Consider the following 17236-nt stretch of genomic DNA (forward strand, 5'->3'; position numbering starts at 1 on the left):
GCATATCAGTCTTGCAACCCACCGTTCATCATAATTGCTCTTGTTTTCACCTCTAGGATGAAATCGCTGGTCATCTATTTGTTATCCCAAGCATCATTGACTATAATTTCCCTCGTTAAAGTGCCTCCCTCGTTTGGACTCCATTTCTCAACCTATCCACGCCCATGTATAAGCATCCTTGACTATAATCTTGCTTCTTTTACATACTTCCCTTGGTTGGACTGCATGTCTCGAGCTGTCCAAGCTAGTGTGTTTCTCTTCTAATGCTCTTTCTATCATCAAGCCACTAGCAATTTGCATTCTTTTCCTGAACTTGTTGGGGGCCTACAAACTCCTACCGTGTTCTTCAGGGAAAAATTGATTCTACAAGGAATTCCCTAGCTCGAGTTGCCCAAGTGAGTGAAATTAGATCCTTACTGATGTGTTGCACAGGGGAAGCATCATTAGAGTAACTATGGAGGCTGAAGATACAATCATTCGACTTCATCTTTTTCCAAAAAACATCAGTTGGGGCTTGAGTTGTGCTTAGTTGGGCACACAAGTTTTGGATCTCTAAAATTTGGTTTAAAGAATTGTATGTATGTTGTATCTGTTCCTATACAAGGAGGCACTTTTGGGAATAACTTGTATCCATTATCTATGATGTGCCATGGGCAATAGCTTTTACCAAATGTAGTCATGTTCGGGACTTCTATTTTGAAATAAAGGATAGAAATACACCAAGGACAAACTTTTGTGGAAAAGTGGGCCTCCATCCAGTTTTCTCTCAACCCTACATCTTGCAATTGTTATGTGATCATGTGTGTTGTCTATTAATATCCTTCCAATTTCATCTTGGAAAGGCTCAATTTTTGCTTCTAAGCTCAAAATTACCAGTTGTCATAATGTGGACAACCACACTGCTCACCATTGACATCGGTATCAATGCAAGCTACACTCTTGTTATCCACGAATAAGCTTTAAATTTAGCCATAGGTTGGCCTACCAGCATCCCTAATCTCTATCGTGATTTGAATCCCTCAATGCTCTCACTAAGCTTCCATTGAAACCTTGTGTTGAGCGTTTCGTAACTTACAAGTGATGAGGAAGCCTCTTTGAACTTCCTCCCACACAGCTTAGCTCTAAGTGCCACTCGCAAAAACACTTCGAAACATCTGCAAACGTGAAAAACACACTAACAAATGGTTGTTTTGAAGTGTATCAAATCACCTACAATTCCAGTAACAAGTGCCAAGAAGCACACGTGTGCAGCCAAATCACCAACATGTGATGGTGTGACATCTCTCAAACTGAAAAATACTTTTAAATGCAGCTTATTTACAATATACACACTATTAGCCAGGCTGCATAGAAACACGTAATGTGTGCGCACGCACAAATCACCTTGAGACTGACATCTATAAAACAGTCACCTTTACTATTGCGGCTGATGCACAAATGCCTGTACCACCTAGAAAACCATAGATGCCAGTCGTTTTAGCCTTAATTTGCATGACAAGGTGAAGGGCTGAATTTTAAGCTGCATGGAGCTACTTGGGCTATGTGAAGCCCTGGAATGCATCTATTTGCTGATTCGTCATGTATCCTCTCTCTCGGATCGTTGCACATGCTTGTGCATGGCTACCCCAAAAAGGGAATACCACTTGCGCACGACTACCCCAAGAGAGAGGCTCTCGCAAAGAACACACGAAGTTAGAGAAAGCTTAGGAATGCTGAAATGAATGGCAGATGCTATGAAATAGAAAGAAACTGTGGTTTTGTAGAAAACCCTAAACCCTTGACTCCTAGAGCAACTTGTGCCGTAGTTCCACATGTACAATGCAAAACTAGAATCCGATTCTCAATCTAAACTTTACAAATGGTTCAGGCCCCTTAAAATTGGTTACATGTAATGTAGCATAGACTCAACATTACAACCGATGCAAGCATCATCCAATCCATGGGGATATAAACCCAACAAGCCACTATGTTTCCATCTGTAAGCCATATAGCTCCTGCGTACATAGATCTGTAACATGTTCGAACCACAGGCATCCAACTAGTGCAGATCCTACACAAACCACTGTGCTAGTCAATTATATGAGCTTCCTTTGCTGGGTATTTTAGAACTTGAGGAGCCCCAAAGAAGCTCATCTTTCCTAATACAAGCATAGACAAGCCCACACACACATAAAACTAAGAACCATTAAAGATCCCTTCCAGCACAAGACTAAGGTCATAAGCAAAAACAAACATACCCGAACCAACTTATATACAAGCCGATCTGCCACATCCTTTTCAGCTGATGGGGCCGGTTTTTCTGCAATTTTTGGTAACTGTGACTGACAAAGTTCTTGACAAGGATCCAATCGAGCCATGCGCAAAACAGCCCTTGCACTCAGATACACACACGTACTGCATAGTCCATAAAAATAAGAAAATAAGGTCACAGACCCATTGTTCTCCCTTTAAAAACATACTCAGTTTAAATCAGAAAGTAGTCCCAATACACTTTTATCTTTATATAAATGTCAAGGAAGCAAAGTGCATATAAGAACACATATGAAAGCTACACTACAGTGCCATAAGAATGATAACTCTTCAAAACATAAATCTCTCTTCCTTTGTGTTAGTCAGATTTAAAGAGAAGGAGAGAAGATAGAAATGGCAATTTCCAGTCACATCTTAATTTGTGTTAGTTAGATTTACAGAGATGGAGAGAAGATAGAAATGGCAATTTCCAGTCACATCCTCTTCCAATCCTGATGAAAAGTCTCTCGTGCACAAGGAACAAGAAGCCACAACGAATCTGCCATTGCCTCTGTCTCACCCCACTCCCAGCCCTGCACCCTCACCTCTGCACGCGCTCCCTGTGCCCCCCTGCCCTTCTGTGTTTTGCTCCCCTCGCCTCTACATTCTATCCCCCGCCTCTGCATCCCCCCCCCGGTGCCTCCCCTTGGCCTTTCCCAGCTGCCTCTTCCACAGCGCCCCCCCCTTTTGACCATTCACAGCACCCTTTCTTGCCAAGAAAGGGCCCCCCTCCGCCCTCTCAGTTCAAGAAACCCCCAGGCCATTGTACTCCTGCAGAAATGATGGGGAAGAAAGGCACCCCTCTCCACCTCGTAACTCAGGTTGAACTGCCAAAAAACAGGGGGCAGGAAACAGCATAACGATATGGCAAAAGGAGAGAAAGGAGAGAAGAAAGAAAAGAAAAGGGCCAAAAAACCAGGCAATCAAACAGCAGCCCAAAGGACAGTTGGAGGTCGATGACATCAACATCCGCCACAATCGAAGCAGTTTGCACATGGATAGTACGGCAGTGCAAGAGCCGCAGCAGCCTCAGCATCATCATTATCATCGTAATCATCCATGGCAGCAGCAGCAGCAGCCTCATCATCACCGAAACCAGTTTTGGCATTGGCATCGGCATTGACATTGGTATTAGTACTGGCCCTAACGTGCCTTGCTAGGCCAACCTCTATTTACCCCCTGTGCATCCTTACAGTACTCCTTGTCACCCTTACCATCACTCAGTTGTTGGAGATATCATAGCCAAAGAGTGTGGTGATGTGAAGTGTTGATGTGAATTACTAGATGATCTAGTACTAGTCTATGTGAGTGAGTCTTGTGTGAGTGCCATGTGTCATCATGAGACTTATCCATTATGCACTAGGTGCTAGTGTGTGAGTGAATAGCCTATATAAGGCTTGTACTTCACTTGTCTTGATATACTAGATGAATGAATGAAAGCCTTTGTCATGTCTTTATTTGAGCATCATTTCCTCACACCCTAACCTTCTCTCTCTCTCTCCCTTCACCATGTTTCCAACATGGTATCAGAGCCATTTAGCCTTGCCATAGCCATAGCTGCCACATCATCCTAGACCTAACCCTAACCCTAATTCAAAACACTATGTCATTGGGACATGAAGTTATGAACCGTGACTAACTTTGGCTTAGGGGGCTAGCCCAAGGGAAGCGACACTTCCCAAAAGTCCCTAGGTGCACACACTAGGCCTACTTGCTAGGGGCAAGGCAAGGTTTAGAGGGGTCTTAAAGTTAGGCCCAAGGAAACCAATGTTTCATTGGTTAGAAGGGGTTAGGATTTTAATGTGAGGGGCAAACCAATGTTCCATTGGTTTGCAAGGGTTAGAGCTTTAATGAGGGGGCCACGTGGCATTCCCTCATGCATACCTACCTTCTTCCTCTCCTTCCAAGGCTAAGGTACGTTTTCTATTTGGATTATTCTTTCTTCACACATCCCGAGGTGAAGGGGCACGCCGTACGAATTCCAAGGAAGACTTGACTCCTTGCATTTCTTGGCCTGCACACATCTCAAGGCAGTCCATATGGCTGTACGGACTGCAAGAACTGCATTGAAGGAGTATGTACCTGCTGTACGGTCCTTTCAACGCTGTTGTATGAGGTCTTTATTGCTGGCTGTATGGACAGATGCACGTTTTTCTAGGCTGATTGTACGGACTTTTCACGTGCTGTTGTACGGGATCCAAGGCAGACTGTATGGATGATTTTCCTGCTAGTACGAGTGATTTTGCTGGCTGTACACACGTCATTAATGCTGCTGCTGCTGCACGGATTCCAAAGGCTGCTGTACGGACGCTTATTCACTGTTGTGCGGCCCCTTTCCCTTGCTGTATCGCCTGCTCACCTTCTCTCTTCTGCCCGTGATCCTCCTGCTCTTTCTTTCTCTCTGATTCCAGCCCGTTATCTCTCTCTTCCTTCCCTTCTCCTAGCTGCCAGTTCCTCCTGCTAGCCACTACACTGGATGTGTTGCTTCTGGAGGTGTTTCGGAGCTGGACTGAAGTCAGTTGAAGCTGGTTTGAGTTCTCTTGTCGCTATCCTTTTCATGTGATTGCATTTGGAGATTTTTGGGAAGTGTCTGGATGCTCGGTCATTAACAGTTGGTTACAGTCTTTGTGGAATGCTTGGATACCTTTACACTTGGTCATGGACAAATGGTGAATGCCTTAGCTTTGCCTTGGCACTTGGGTACTAGGATGGAATGCAGGTTATAGCCAAGGTTTGGCTTGGACAGTGGAATAGTCCATGGGGCAGAGCAGAAGGGTAAGCCCTTCTTGTATGTACCAATTTCATTCCTAAAGAAATAAATAAATACCGGAAGGGGCGCCAAGTGTTTGGGGCCAGTGTGGTGTCTTGTACTTGGTTTCATTGAGCAGGGGCACTCTAGCCACCATCCAGTTATTTCTCAAATTGTTTTCTAAGTGGTGTTGTTTAAGTTAAGTGGTTGGAAATGATGCAATGAGGCTGTAAATGATGAATATGCAATGCAAGTTATGGTCTACTGCCCTTTAGGAAACTGAAGGCCGGTTTCACACTAAATCTGCTCAGCTGCCCTATTTTCACCTCTGCTGCCTTCTCTTTCCTGCTGGCTCATCCCGCCTAGGGTTTCTGCATCACAGCCCTTCATTTGCCTCTGTTTCGCCTCTTATTTTTTGCATAGCAGCCAGCTACCTTCATTCCAGGTGCTCTTGACAGCCTCTCTACCTGCTGGTCGGGTCATTTCCTGCTGCTGCTGCCATCTTTCCATCTTGGTCAGCACCTTGAAGCAACTCCAGCCTCTCCAAGTGCTGCGTGGAGGTCAGGGTCTTCAATTCGGAGCTTTTCCCGCCTCTCCAAGTGCTGTTGTGTGCACTTCGGAGCAGATCAAGCCATCGAATTTCTGCTAGCTTCTACAGCTGCATTACTTCAGCCAACTTTGCTTTCGGACCTGCTTGTGGAAGTTTTTGAGTGGTTCCAGCCTTCGACCAGCTGCTCCAGCAATCTCTAAGACCATTTCCTCAGCCGACTTGTCCACGTGAGGACTGCTCGTGTTTTGGAGCCTTTTGCCAGCCGCCATACTTGCTGGTCTCCTCAGCTTATTGCACGCCTTCTGGAAGCCCTCTTTCATCATGACTTCCTTCTCTTCAAGTTCCCTACTCGTGGAGAAGTTCAAGGGGGAAGGCTTTCCCACGTGGCAAACCAAGATGCAACTATTGCTGATGCGTGAAGGAGTTTGGGATGTTGTTGAGGAAGAGCGTCTTGAGACAACTTATTAGCAACAATGCAAATTATGGAAGCTCTAGAATGCTAGGGCCATTGCTCTTATTGGTCTTTGCTTTGCCGACTCTCTCATTCATCATGTGGACTTCAAATCAACTGCTAAGGAGATCTGGGATCGCCTTGAGAACTTCTTTGGTAATAAAATCACCAACTCTAAAGTCTTCTTGAAGCTCAAATTTTATGATCTGAAAATGGAAGAGAGTGATGAGTTGAGTTATCATCTAGCCCGGTTTCAATCTCTTGTTCAACAACTCTCAAGTTTGAAGAGTGTTCCTAATGATGAAGATAAGATGGCCGTCCTTATGAAGAGTATGCATGGCATTTCTCGCTTTGAGCACACTCTTGAGATCCTTCATCTTGCCACTACCACGTTTGATGATATGGTGGCCCTCCTCATTGAAAAGGATCGTCGCAATAAGCTGATGAGCTTATGCTCCCAGTTGGTATGACTGGCCTCCACCGTGCAAGTTATAATCTTGCAGCAAGTTTTATTCGAGCTCTCAACCAGGCCATTTGCCCTGGGATAGTATGGCGTCGATTTCCTATCTATAATCATGAATTGACTGGTCAGGATCGCTATAGTTTCATTGGGGAAATGAGTTCTAGCCACCATGCAGTTAGCTATCGCAAAGACCTCCAAATGGGTGGACATCGCAAGACGAGATCCTGCGACGAAGGCCACCATTCTGGAGCAGCAATTCAAAGAGCCAATAAAGCCCTCATTATCAGAGTCCAAGCGATCCCTTGCACACATCCAACACAGCCGACAATGAGACCATCTTCAAGGAGTATGACGCATAAGACGGGACCCCACTCAAGAGCAGCCACTTATTATCCAATTTAGGGACAATCATGATCGCCTTGAAGCACTACACACCGTACAATTCTATGGAATTTTGGATAAGGACCTCACACCTTTGAAAGTAGAGGAGAGGCACACCATTCTACAGTAGCGGGAAATAGCACGCAAGAAGGGGAAGTGGGCAATGATTTGAGATGGACGGCTTATGATAAGCCCCTGAGCATCTAGTGGTCCCTCTACATAGGGGGACAGGGTTTACAAGATTTAGAGCACCAAGACCCTGACATGCACTATTTCGAACTGTAATGGTACCTTATGAAGAGATCCAAGGAATTTCTAAGAGTCTTACACAAGACGAGATATCCGTGCGTACAATTCTATGGAATCACCCCCAAATCCGTTTCGATAAGGACCTCACACCTTTGAAAGTAGAGGACAGGCACACCCTTCTACAACAGCGGACATAGCCTGCAACAAGGGAAAGTGGACTGTGATTCGAGATGGGCAGCTTTTGATAAGCCCCCGACACACATCTGGTGGTCCCTCTCATAGAGGGACACGGTCTATGAGATTCAAAGCACCAAGACCTTGACCTGCACCATTTGGAATTGTAATGGTACCTTAAAGTGAGATCCAAGAAATTTCTAAGAGTCTTACACAAGATGAGATACAACTTTCTACTAGAGACCCACTAGAGCACAGAGCGCCCTCTGACTAGTCACAGGGAGGTAGCATAGCGTGATGAGATTAGGGAAACAGTCTCCCCCCCCCCCCCAAAAAAAAAGAGATTACGAAAATAGGTGGAGTGAGTGATTGGAGGTGTGACAGTACTATACAAATCATCTCTCACCGGGATGATCCTTGTTGAGAAGCGTGACCCGTTCTAGAATTCTTTGGATTCAAATCCAACGTCCCTCTCAACAACACCTCTTCATTGTAGTATGCTACTTCCCCCTCGAGACATCACAATTTGCTAGAGATCTATGTGAGGAGGCTGAGACTTCACTATATGCAGCCCTTGTAACATGCAGAGGCTTCCCACCATAGGTAAACAACCTAGACTAACTGCAATTAAAGAGCAGATATGAGGGAGATAGAGAGGTAAAGAGATAGAGATCTGACACAAGACATACAAATAGGATGCAATGCAATGTGCGATTAATGCAAATGTCTGAATACAATAATGAGCCCCAATGGATCTGGGCTTTGACTAGCTATTGATGTGATGCTAAGGCTAACTAGAAAAGCCGGACTATGGGCTTTGACTAGCTATTGATGTGATGCTAAGGCTAACTAGAAGCAGATGTAGAGGCTATAGTGGATGTTAATGAAGAGCCGGACTATGGGAGGCCTGATGGATCTGAGCGAATGCCTTCCCAATGCTGCTCCTGACTATGGGATGCAGAACTACGGATGAATGCGGGACTCGTTGTTGTATGCTGACTGCTACACGGGCTGAATGTTGAGGATAAAGTCTTACTGCTGAAGATTGAATTGCATGAGCTAAACGCTTAAATGAATGGGCTGGTATCTCCTTTTATAGTCTTTTAGGGTAGACTGTCAACCCTTGTCGGATGGTCAACACCGACCCTTGTCGGTCAACATTGATAGTCAACCAAGCCGGTCAAATGTCAACGTTGACCAAAACTCAACGCATTGACATTTTAACCAAAAAGTCAGCTTTGCATTTTTTGACCTACGTTGTCTTTTGCTGCCCAAAACCCTACGAATCTACTGCTAATTGATGCTGCGAAATGACGATTGTGCAACCAAGTGTCACTGCCACACGCGCTGACCCTAGTGCATGTGACATTCCCCTCTACTAAACTTGTTGCTGGGTGGAGACCTTGCAACGCTTTGCCCTAGCAACCCAAACTTCTCCGCCTTGGCCTATGACTTTAGGGACTTGTCAAATTGATGCAAACTCTCGCACCAATGACTTGATGGAAGAAATCCACCTTTCCTGGGATCCCCAAACTTCTATCTACACCAAGGCGACTATTAAAGTCCACTTCCTATGCCATATGCAAAACCCAAGGCTGAGGGTGTGCGCTACTGATGGCAATGCTGAAAAGAACCCCCTATATGCCAAAGCCTGTATGGAACTCCTTGAACTCCTTTTGATGACGGCCGTCAAACCACTCCATACGATGTCACTGATGGTCCTATCAGCAAAGCTTGGACTAACTAAAAATGACTGAGCTGACTGAACTTACTGCGAGAACTGAGTAACTGCCTTGGGTGGTAGACCCAACAGACTCACTGGCTACGACTCTTGAGCTGTTCTTGAGGATGGAAGACCCCTACGAGCTAACGATGAAAGTTGCGAGCCTTCCTTGGGTGGTAGACCCATGTGAGACCCATGACTGAGCTGCTTGAGCTATATCTATAACAATTATTGCAAAGTAGTCCACTGAGTTGTGTTCAGAGAACTCGGATGAAGGGCTACTTGTAGATGATGGATTTTTTATTGGACTGACTATGCTTTGACTAGACTGGGTGGCGAGACTGACTATGCTTTGATTGGACTGGCTGACTAATTGTGCCTATATGCTGATGCAAGCCTAATCTATATGCTCCTACATGCTCATGCAAGAAGCACATGACTTGCAATAAGATCTTCAAGGTTATTTTGATCTGAGCAAAAGCAAATGAGCTCTCAGGCGGCATGGCTATCATCATGCTCCTAAGGCTATCCACCTAGACTCTGATACCAATGTAGCATGCATAGACTTCTGATCGTAGTTAGCAACCCTAAACTAACTGCAATTAAAGACTAGATAGCGTTGAGGGAGATAGAAACATAAAGAGATGTCAATGCCTAAATACAATAATGAGCCCCAATGGATCTGGGCTTTGACTTTAGCTCCTAATGCGATGCTAAGGCTAACTAGATGCTAATGTAGAGGCTGCAGTGGATGTTGATGAAGAGCCAGACTATGGGAGGCCTGATGGATGTAAGCAGACGCCTTCCCAATGCTGCTCCTGACTGCGGGATGCAAGATTGCGGATGAATGCAGTACTTGTTGTCGTATGCTGACTGGGCTGAATGTTAAGGATGGAGGCTGACTCCTGAAGACTCAACTGCATCAACTAAATGCTGAAATGAATGGGCTAATATCTCCTTTTAAAGTCTTTGAATGGCCGACCCTGATCAAATGATCAACATTGACTATTGACCCTGGTCGGCTAGTCAACGCCGACAACTGCTAACCAGGTCAATAAAAGTCTCCTTTTCAGCAAAGGGCCTCTAGCAACACTTGGATGCACTCCATATCTTCTACGCGACACATGATCTAAGGGTCAACCTTGGTAAAACCATAGTCATGATCTTCAACACATCCTGAGCAGCCATGCACAGAGAGCAGTTCACAATGGGCAAATTACTGATGGAGGTCATTGCCTCTAGCCCAATTTTCACAATGCGACCAGAGATGCAAGCCCGACTAATCAAGGAATATGCCGCACTTGCTAGACTTGAGGGGTAGTAAAGGATTCTTGGACCAAGTCCCTTCTCTTTGATTCCTTGGTCCGCCCAATGGCAACATTCCACGTTATCACATACATCCACCGGGTTAGGGATTATGGTTCCTCGACCTCACGCCGAGTCTCAACCTCACGCCGACTCAAGGTACCATGGCTACCCTTATCCTCATCCATGACTTTAGTAGCTAAGGGCGGTTAGAGGTGTTGGTATACACGTACGCGCAAATGGTTTGAGAATCTAGGGCTTCATATGGAGAGATTACCCCCCTTTCACTATAGACCTGAGGCCCCTTTTGTTCTGCTCACTTTAACCAAGTTATTCATAAGGTTCTCATACAGCTTTACACATTCAAGACCTGGTTAACCCCTAGCAAGCTTCCTGTGAAGCTCAGCTTCTACAAAGATCATTGTTTATGGATACCAAAGTATGGCTTCATCGACCCGGCACGTAACTGATGCAAAATAGTGGTAAACTCCTCCTGACAGGTACGGCTGCAAACTGAAGCCCTCTGATGCAACGAACTGAAGACTGGCACCTCCAGATAGCTCCAAACAGCAACGATTCAGATATTGGCAGTCTCCCAGACAGAAAACTGTTGGAATGGTCACCTCCCCATCTGTAAACCCCATATGAGGAGAGCATGGGGGAGGCAGACCTGGGGAGAATGGGGCTGCCACATGGGCACCACATGAGCTGTGATGTGGCAGCACAAAGCTATGGAATCCAGGTGCCAAGGAAGGGCCTGGCAGAGGCTGTACAATCGTGAAACAGGGCGCAATTGGAGGTGCAGCATGGCGACCTGCTTGGGCAGGCTTGTGCGCAGGGTTAGTGCCTGCAGCAGGTCCTGAACATGGTGCGGACCTGTACAGCTGCAGTACGACTGCATAGTGGGGATCTATGGGCAGGTATGCAGCCTGTAACAGGGTCTTCAGCAGCAACAAAAGGGCAGCCTAGCAGCGGCCCAAAAGGGCCTGGCTAGGGCCCTTATATAGGGCTGGTTGGACCGGCCAACCAGGTCGGCCAGCAAGCAGACTGGTCGGCCAGTCTGGTTGGCCAGGATGAGGCTGGCTGGTCGGTCCATTCAACAGGGCCTTGTGCCCTATAAAAGGAGGGCTTCCATGCTGTCATGTGCACGGATCGGTATCTGACGTGTACTAGGTACACAGAACTAGCTCAGGTTAGCCTGGGGAGGCTTAGAGCTAGGCAGGCTTGATTCTCGGGTTGAGTGGCAAGGGTACGAACTATTTATAGGTCTTCGCTATTTTTGGCGCCGGGGCCCGAGTCTATAAAAGAGGCCCAGGGGGTTCAGTTCTCAGTGTGCAGTTGGGAGCAAGTCTCGTTCCCAGGTGCTAGGTCTGATCCTGGATTGTGTCGCGGACGCGCGCCTGCATCTTAGCGTAGCCCAAGGCCCAGTGGCAGATCCAGGGCTTCACAGCGCCACCTGGTGGTATGGGACACCAGGCTGGTTAGGATCTGATTGGGAGTTCGTGCCAGTAGCTCAGCTCGTGGCTCGGGGGGACATCTTCTGATTCGGGATCACGTCCCGTAGATGTCACGGTTGGGTGGTGAGCAGCCTGCTCAGTTCTGATGTTGTGTGTGGTTATTTTGCAGATCAGGGGTTTCAGGAGTGCTGGGATGTGTCAGTTGGTATCAGAGCCAACTCCTGAGGTAGGAACTTCTGATGCGAGAAATTTGACGGATTTCTCTTCCAGGTATGCCCTAAAATTCGAGATTTCCTGCTGCGTTTTTGCTGTCTACCTGGGGTAGAAGGGGTGAGGAAATATCTGGAAAAGGAGGAAGAAGAGGAGTGAAATTGAATCGAAAATTCTGAAGGCTACAGAGAGAAGTTTGAGGGAGGAGAAGGAGAGCAGAAAGGAAGGAGAGTAGGGCAGGAAATTGACAGCCTGGGAGTAGAGTATGCGGGGAGTAGAAAGGACGCAGTTAGGCGAGGCTGTAGGGGCAGGACAGCCTGCGCAACAGGCTGACCACAGCCTGCGCAACAGGCTGCGAACAGCCTGCGCCTAGGGCTGCGTGCAGCCTGCGCAGGAAGAAGGGCAGGAGGAAGGTGCTTTTTTGCGAAAAAAGCACCCCTCCAAAGTTGGAGGAGCTCAGGTGCTTTTTTCGTAAAAGCACCCCTCCAAAGCTGGAGGGGCTCAGCCTTCTTTGGAAGCTTAGCTTCCAAATTAGGCCGCCCTGCACCCTATATAGGTGGGGGCTGGGTGCTAGGCAACCCACAAGCAGCCCCAGTTTCGAGATCTTACCTTGAGATCTGAGCCAGCCCGCCTCGCCCTTCAGCAGCGTCCAGTTTCGACCAGCTCCTCTGCTGCAGCCCCTGCCTGCGTCAGCCCAGCGCTGCTCCCAAGGCTCCCGTACCAGCCCGTACAGCCTGTACGGACTGTACTGTCAACTTCGGTACCTGCAGCTGCTCCGTACAGCAGCTGCGCCTGCACCTACAGCCACCGTACGGACTGCGTCAGCAGCCGTACAGGCCACGTCAGCAGTCCGTACAGCCTTTATCGTTGACTGCGCATCCGGTTGCAGATTCGGGGAGGCACCAGGGACGGTTTTCTTCTACTCCATCTCCCTCCGTGCTCCGTTTCAGTTATTTATTTCTCTCAGCCTGTAATCGAGTTAGTATTCAGCTATGTCTGATGCTCCGAATCCTGAGTTCACTATGGGAGAGCAGGAATTAGATTACACTCCAGTGGGAGAGGATGATCAGGGTCTTTATGATGACCTGATCACTAAGAAAGCCTTCAGTGAGTTCACGACTGCTCTGGATGGTAAATTTGAGCAGGTCAACGCTAATCAATCGGGGTTGACACAGCAACTCCAAGGGATACAAGCTACCTTGACTCTTCTGGCTAGCACGGTTCAGGCACTCACGCATGTGGATGCCATGGCCTCCGTGCTAGGCCCGAATATCACTCCGGATCCCTTTCCAGGTGACCAGAAATCAAGAACAAAGGAGGTGGTTGACACTTGGCTGCACAAGTGGCAAGTTCACTTCCAATTTCACCCCTATCCAGACGAGAAAAAGATTCAGCTAGCAGCAGGGTTTATGTCAGGTAAAGCCTTGCTTTGGTGGAAAGAACTCCAGCCTAAGCCTGACACTTGGACAGAATTTGAGGGTATCTTCAGGAAGGAGTTCCTGAAGAAGGAAGATGACTACGATATCGTCGGCAAGCTCAAAGCCCTCGATATGTCAAAGTTGAATTTAACTTTTGAAGTGTATCTTCAGAGATTTAGGGATCTGCAAACCAGGGCCACTAAAATGGATCCTGTAACCTTGTTAGGTTTTTTCGTGGATGGTTTGCCAGACTCCTATAAGTTACAGATTAAGTATAACAAGTGCACAACATTGCAGGAGGCCATGACATATGCACGCATATATGATGATACCATGGCCGGTACCAAGGCAACCACAGTTACCGAGACCAGCGGAAAGAACAAACGCAAATTCTTTCAGCATGCGACTGGTATTGGGGAGACGAAGTCTACGGACAACGCCTCCAGGAAAAGCTTAACTCCTGCGAAAAATGGTAAGGCCCGTTTCCTTCGCACTCTCAGGCTCAAGAAAGAGGGCCGGTGTTTTTATTGCGAGCGGGGCCACACGAAGAATGAGTGTCCTAAGCGGAAGAACCAGAAATTGGTGCTAGGACCCAAGCTCCAGGCAGGTCCGCGTACCGCAGCCAAGGGAGCCAACCAGGTTACGATGACAGGTATTTCAGTAAATGTCATTACCTGCCCCCTTTCTTGCAATTGTACCTTTAATACTTCGTTGTTTGGTTCCCATGATCTTTTCCGAGTTTATGGAGAAGTTAGGGACCAACGGGTTCACATTCTCTTTGATCCGGGCAGCTCTCACAATTTTGTTAATTACAAATTTGTGCAGAAGATGGGGCTGTCCACAGTACCTAGCGACCACACCTACGAGGTGCAGCTTCCAGCCGGGAAGCAGTTTTGGGATCGCAAGGTTGAAGCGCTTCCCATCCGGATTCAAGCCTACACAGGAGCTCTCACATGTTACGTTATGCATCTAGAGCATGTAGACTTGCTGATCGGGATAGAGTGGTTTAAAACCCACAATATCCAGATCGGATGGACGGAGCATACCCTTTCTTTTGAAGACAAAGGCACCCAATTTTGTATTCAGTGTGATAAGATTATCCCTTCTCAGGGGCCTATTGTATCTGCGATGCAGCTTCGGAATATATTGAACACTTCTCATTATGATGTCTATCAGTGTGTTTTGATTCCACTTTCTTCATTTATTGTTTCGGTAATTAACAAAAATGAATTAAGTGTGTTTGAACACCGAGAATTGAGAACGTTGTTAGATAATTTTAAGGACGTATTCCCAGCTCAACTGCCGGAAGGGTTACCTCCAGAAAGGGCAGTAGATCATCGCATAGACTTAGTCCCAGGGGCTCAACCTATCAGTGTACCACCGTATAGGATGAGCCAGGTAGAGGAGGATGAGTTAGCTATCCAGCTTCAGGATTACCTGAATATGGGCTATATCCGCCCAAGTAAATCTCCTTGGGGTGCACCTGTCCTCTTAAGAAAGAAGAAGGATTCTTCATGGAGGATGTGTATAGATTATAAACGACTTAATAAAGTTACAATTAAGAACCGCTATCCTTTACCTCGTTCTGATGATTTGATAGACCGTTTGGCCGGAGCGAAGTATTTCACTAAGATTGATTTGCGTACGGGTTATCACCAAATCCGTATCTATGCTAAACACATAGATAGGACCGCATTCCGGACTAGGTATGGTCATTACGAGTTCCTCGTATTACCTTTTGGTTTGACCAATGCTCCTGCTACTTTTCAGCAGATGATGAACGATTTGTTCAGGGATTATCTGGGCAAATTTGTTGTCGTGTTCTTAGATGATATCTTGGTATATAGTAAAACGCTTGAGGATCATATAGGACACCTTCGGGTTGTCTTACTTGTTCTAAGACAGCATAAGCTTTACGCCAAGATGAGTAAATGTGACTTCTTTATGAAGGAGATCATTTACTTAGGACACAAGATTTCTTCTGAAGGTATTAGCATTGATCTGGATCGTATCCAGAAGGTTTTAGATTGGCCTATACCTCAGACTGTGAAACAACTTCGCTCTTTCCTAGGATTTACGGTATTTCTTCGGAAGTCAGTCCGTGATTACTCCCAAATCACGGTACCCTTGACCAACATATTGAAAGGTCGTGGACGCAGGTCTACTCAGCCGATCCCTTGGAATGATGCAATGAACAAGGCTTTTGAAACCTTGAAGTTATCTATCAAGGAAGCACCCGTTCTTGCATTACCCGATCCTACCCGGCCTTATGTTTTAGAGGCCGATGCGAGTGATTATGCGATTGGGGCAGCTTTATTCCAAGAGGGCAGACCTGTAGCTTTTGAGAGTAAAAAGCTAGACGACACTCAGTATCGTTGGCCCACACTTGAGAAGGAACTTTATGCGGTAGTGTATGCTCTAAAGGTTTGGAGACACTACTTGTATGGTTCAAAGTTCCTTGTATTGACTGATCACCAGTCAATCAAGTATGTGTGTGATGGATCAGAATTGAGAGGAAGGAAAGCTAGATGGGCAGAGCTAATGCAGGATTTTGATTTCGAAATACGTTATCGTAAGGGTTCGCTGAATAGTGTGGCAGATGCCTTAAGTCGAGTTAAGTTTGTAAATGCTTTGTCATTTACGGAAATATCCTCAGACCTATTTCAATCCTTGAGAGGGCTATACGCAACTGATAGTCATTTCAGTTCTTATTGGCAGAGAGTCCAGGATGGGAGCTCCATGGTTGACCAGGACTCAGGGATTGTGCCACCTAGGATACAGGTGGCGGGAGGTCAGTGGATGATAAGGAACGGCTTGCTGTTCCGGAATGAAAAGATTTGTGTGCCTGATGTTCTCGACCTTAAATCCAAGATTCTCTGGGAGTGTCATGATGCTCCTAGTGCGGGACATCCAGGTATACATAGGACTCTGTCTCTTGTGAAGCATACCTTTTATTGGCCTAAGATGCGTGCATTCGTAGAGAACTATGTGGTAGGTTGCCGAGTTTGTCAGGTTACTAAGGCTGAACGCCTTAGGAGCGCGGGCTTATTACAGCCATTACAGATTCCAGGTAATAAGTGGGAAAGTATTTCCATGGATTTTATTACTGGTTTGCCTCGTACGCGCAAGGGTCATGACTCTATTTGGGTCATAGTCGACCGTTTGACAAAAATGGCTAGATTCTTACCTACAAGAACAACTATTTCAGCTGTTCAGTTGGCTCACGAGTTTGTGGACCACTTGTTCAAGCTGTATGGTTTGCCATCTGACATAGTCAGTGACAGGGACTCAAAGTTTACAAGTAACTTCTGGACACTTGTATTTGAGAAGTTGGAAACTACTCTAAGTATGAGTTCCTCGGATCATGCACAATCCGATGGCAGTACAGAGAAGGTCAACCAGTTGGTTGAAGACATGCTTCGGGCATATGTATCTAAGAGACAGTCTTCATGGGAAGATTATCTACCCATGATTGAATTTGCTTACAACAGTGCAAAGCATTCTAGTACAGGTTATAGTCCTTTTATGCTTATGTACGGGTTTCAACCTAAGTCACCAGTTATGGTTGGATTAAAAGGGATTCAAAATGATGCTGCTAAGAACTTCTTGCAAGACATGCAAGAAATGTTGCAGTTTGCCAAGGAGTCTATTAGAAGTGCCCAAGATCGGGACAGATTTTATGCTAATAGACATCGTTCACCTAGAGAGTTCTCTGAAGGAACGATGGTATATTTCAGAATTCCTAAGGAATCCAAGAGCCTAAGTACTGGTTTGGTTCCGAAATTATCCCCCAGATATTGTGGCCCATTCAAGGTCA

General features: G+C 46.4%; 1 protein-coding gene across 3 annotated transcripts in view; it reads right to left on the reverse strand.

The window, feature by feature from the left end:
• The window catches only part of LOC147901489 (uncharacterized), a 69959-nt gene that overhangs the window by 39470 nt on the left and 13253 nt on the right, over positions 1-17236 (reverse strand). For all 3 annotated transcript variants that reach the window (XM_087375010.1, XM_087375008.1, XM_087375009.1), the window contains one exon: positions 2238-2394. In XM_087375010.1, the coding sequence (XP_087231136.1) occupies positions 2238-2357 (120 nt within the window). In that variant the 5' untranslated portion in view covers positions 2358-2394. The remainder of the gene's footprint in view (positions 1-2237; positions 2395-17236) is intronic.

The sequence above is a fragment of the Dipteris shenzhenensis genome, chromosome 5 (assembly GCF_047967505.1).
Source record: "Dipteris shenzhenensis isolate YYH24624 ecotype China chromosome 5, Dip_SZ_1.0, whole genome shotgun sequence".
In the NCBI taxonomy this organism is placed as follows: Eukaryota; Viridiplantae; Streptophyta; class Polypodiopsida; order Gleicheniales; family Dipteridaceae; genus Dipteris; species Dipteris shenzhenensis.